We start from the raw sequence: 3,776 nt of genomic DNA, 5'->3' as shown, positions 1-3,776 counted from the left end.
CGGGGCGTAAAGGGGGCAGGTGAGCAGCATGTGGGGGGCATCTTCAATGCCGTCGTGGCAGTGGGGGCAGACTCGCTGCTCTCGGGGGCGCCGCGTCCAGCGGCCGGTTTTTTAGGGTTTAGGGACAACTACAGCCAGCCAGTCATCATGTGTTTTCTCCCAAACCACATCGACTTTTCCCACCATTCTTTTCCCCACATACACCCTCAATATCAACCTATAAATGGGTGGTGCAATGGGCCTCATTAGTATTGCCATTCTCCCACACTCCCTCCAAAGGTGAGGGGCCTCCCCCACCCCAACCCACCCCCCTCTCTTTGTGCTTGGCTCGTTTAGTTGTGATGTGCCCACTTCGTCACCTTCCCAAGGGACTAGTGAGTTATATGGGAGGGTTTGGCGGGCTAAGTGTTGTGGTAGATGGGGCTTGCAAGTGGGGGGGAGTGGGTGCTCCCTCCCCTCCCCCTCCATCTCCCAACATCCTCCCCTCACCCCCCTCCCTCTCCCCTCCCTTGCCCTCCCCAGTGGTGCTAGTGCATGGTGGGAGTGTGTGTGGAGGGTTGTGGAGGTGTTGGAGGGGTGGGGCCGTGGAGATGGTGGTACAGTGGTCCATTTCCTTGATCATGGGTCCTTGCAGGATGGAAACATCATGCCTCCAAGTTCAACGATCCCGGTTTTGTGTCTTGCAGTCCCGGAGGTACGGCCTCGCCTCTCAGTTGCACAACGACGACATGCAACCCCTCCTTGATGAGATTGCAGCCTTCAAGTCATGGAGTGATCGGTGATCGGTCTCAACTTGAACCGCCAGCGGTAAGCCTGCCTAGGGACTGCCATCTTTCAACCCTATACCTTTGGACCCTTCGAACTTGCTTCCTTACAGGCCTGTCGCCCCCATCGAGGACGAGACATTCGACAGCAACGACAAGCAGCGCATCCTGTGCTACATGGGGTTCATCAACCTCTACCGGTGCCCACAATACTTGACCATGCCAAGCCTCATATGGTACACTCAGGTGAATTGGCGTTGCATCCCTTGACACTTTACACTTGGACTTTGCTGCTGGGAAGCTGCAGTGCTCTTGTCTTGAACCCTCTACCACCACCGCCACCCCTGTGGCGCCTTCCCCACATTCGGCAGTTACCATGGCTGATGGACTATATCTCTTACTTGGTGGAAGTTCGGGAGGCTGGTCAGGTACGACCTTGTGATGCCTTACCTACAATCAGCAATTGCTAAGCTTGATCATTGCAAGCTGCAGGCTTATGTGCGGAGCCACATTCTGACGTCCATCTACGTCTTGGACTTTCTCAAGTATGCCAAGGCACGTGGTGACGAGAAGCTGGAGGTGGAGAACATCATCCTAGCTTTGCAAAGGTTGTTGACCCAGGTGGGGCAAGTTGGTGCCTTGATTGCTGGGTGCCTCGGTCCTGGAACAAGGCAGCGTTGGCATGCTTGGCCTTGCAGGTCAAGTATGTGGCTGCCCCACCGAAGCCAAAGGACATGACCTCCCTGATGGCCCAGGACATGTTTGTTGAGTACTCGGTGCTAGCCAAGGCTGCCTACCGTCTGCTGGAGTGAGTGGCTGCCCTGCCTTCTATTCTCCCTGCTTTGTCATGCTTTACCCTGGCTGGGCAAGTTAGGCCTCCACTGCATATGCCTTCACACCCTCTATCCATCCCACACCACCCGTTTTTGGCCTGCAGCATCTGCAATGGCACTGTGGACAAGGTGTTGGGCACCGAGGAGGAGTGGGTGGAGCTCGGTGCAAGGCCGGACAGGTGGTGGGAGAAGGCATGGCTGTCACCAGAGGATGCACGGTTATGGCATGATGCCTGCATGGCCAGCATGGTGGCTGGCTACATTCCTTGCATGCGTCCCAAGGTGCTACGCACATTGAAGGTTCCAGACTACAGTGGGACCCCCTGCCATGTAGGTTTCTTGTGTTTGTTGGCTGCCATGGTGGGCTGCACTGCACTGCCTGCAGCTGGCCGCTTGAATGCGAGGTGTTAACTGCCACCCTCCCACCCTATCCGTTCAGGTTCCTGGCTGCAAGTTCAAGGGGTGTGTGGGCAACATCCTGTTCTGGAAGGACACGGAGAAGACCCAGCTGGCCTTCCGTGTGGCCCACCACAAGAGCCAGTGGAACTGGAACCAGGCCATTGAGGGGGTACTGCCTGTCACCCTGACTGCCCTGTTGCGTCCCTACATCCAAGCCTTCAGGGCCAGGCTGGTGCAGAACCGGTCTGTGGAGGTGAGCAGCAGTTCTGGTGGGGTGGGCTTACTTGACTTCACCTGGTGGCCTGGCTCCCACCCAGTTGCTGTGTGTCCCTTGGCTGCAGACCCTGTTCCTGAACCGTGGTGGGCAACCCTTCAGCTGTGCAGCCCTGACAGTGTACTACAGCAACATGTGAGTGGTTTCCTCAAGGGACAAGCCAAGGGGGGGCTTGTTCAATGCCCACCCACCCTGTACCTGTTGCCCTGCCCATGCTGTTGCAGGGTGAAGCGGCGCATGGGCATCAGTGCCCACATCACACCACACCGTGTGCGCCACATCCTGGTCAGCTTTGTGCAGGCCCGGCCAGAGATCTTTGCTGGGTGTGAGGACCAGATGGCCACCCTGATGGGGCACGCCTTGCGGCAGTGGCAGGTGCACCCCCTGCCAGCCCCTGCTTGCTTGCCCTTGCCTGCCCCTGCCTGCCCTTGACTGCCTGTCACCCTGCCTGGCGTAGGAGGTGTACGACCTGGCCATCAACAAGAGGAGTGTGGGTGGAGCCATTGCTGCCATGGGCACCATGGAGCGTTACCTGCGTGCCGACATGGAGGCGCCTGCTGGGGCGGCGGCAGCGGCGGGAGCGGCTGCGGCAGCGGCGCCTGTCCATGCTGGTGGTGTGGCGGATGGAGTGGATGGTGGTCAGCCCAGCCCCTCCAAGCGTCCCCGGGCGGGAGGTGACGTGGAGGCGGGCAGCGTTGAGGGGCACCGCCCGGGGCTCACCTTCCCCGCCGACGTGGCGGAGGCGGATGCGCCCGAGGTGGGGGTGGAGTCGGACTTGGTGGGTGAGCCCGATGCGGCGGCGGAGCATGATGATGACGATAGTGAGTTTGGCGATTTTCACATGGAGCTTGATGGGGACGACACGGCCTCGGATGATGAGGGGGGCGGGTTGGCCCCTGTGTCGGGCGGCGGAGCGGAGGAAGGCGGCGGTGGTGGCGGGGATGTGGCGGACGAGGCAGGCATTGATGTGGGCGGTGTAGGAGGGCCTGCTGGGCGTGTGGCTGAGTGGGTGATGGGCGGCAGTGGGTGAGAGGGTGTGTTTGTGCTCTCTTTGTGTTTTAGCTTAAAAAATGTAAAGTTGAGAGCTTGCAGGACGACGGGTGTTAGTCCCCCCCTAGCTTGTTTCCTTGTAGGGTTGTTGTTCTCTGGTGTGTGTGTGGTGTCCTGGACTCTTGAAGGTTTGAAGTTGGGAGATTTGCAGATGTGTTGTGTTGCAGGCTGCATGGTGTGTCGCTGTCAGGTTTGAGATTGGAAGCCTGGACGGAGTTGATGCTGGCAGCCTCCACATTCCAAGCTCTGCCCCTCCTCGCCCCTGTGTTGGGCCCCCTTTACATGCGTGTGTTCTCAACGATGCCAAAATCCTTGCACGAGCAGGGCTCGGCGTGCAGGGTGGCCCAGCGCCTTGAATTCCTGGCGATCTGCGGGTGGCAGTTGGTCTACGGCTGCCCAGTAGGCTCGCAGCAGTTTGCTTTCCCGGGCATTGTCTGCGTGTGTGCCCCACCTGCC

The 3,776-nt window shown here is 59.2% G+C and overlaps 1 protein-coding gene across 1 annotated transcript; it reads left to right on the top strand.

The window, feature by feature from the left end:
* Positions 1 to 235: 235 nt before the first annotated feature.
* On the top strand, positions 236 to 3,300 carry CHLNCDRAFT_54266 (hypothetical protein; the record flags this gene model as incomplete). The annotated part of the gene is made up of 11 exons (XM_005844682.1): positions 236 to 279; positions 523 to 576; positions 878 to 1,010; positions 1,136 to 1,192; positions 1,257 to 1,385; positions 1,463 to 1,572; positions 1,702 to 1,846; positions 2,037 to 2,249; positions 2,338 to 2,405; positions 2,495 to 2,645; positions 2,728 to 3,300. 11 exons carry the CDS (start codon positions 236 to 238, stop codon positions 3,298 to 3,300), a joined length of 1,677 nt encoding a protein of 558 aa, XP_005844744.1.
* Between the last annotated feature and the right edge of the window lie 476 nt (positions 3,301 to 3,776).

Source organism: Chlorella variabilis (assembly GCF_000147415.1).
Source record: "Chlorella variabilis unplaced genomic scaffold CHLNCscaffold_21, whole genome shotgun sequence".
NCBI lineage: Eukaryota > Viridiplantae > Chlorophyta > Trebouxiophyceae > Chlorellales > Chlorellaceae > Chlorella > Chlorella variabilis.
Note: the sequence above shows the minus strand (reverse complement) of the source record. Positions and strands in the feature narration are given on the sequence as shown.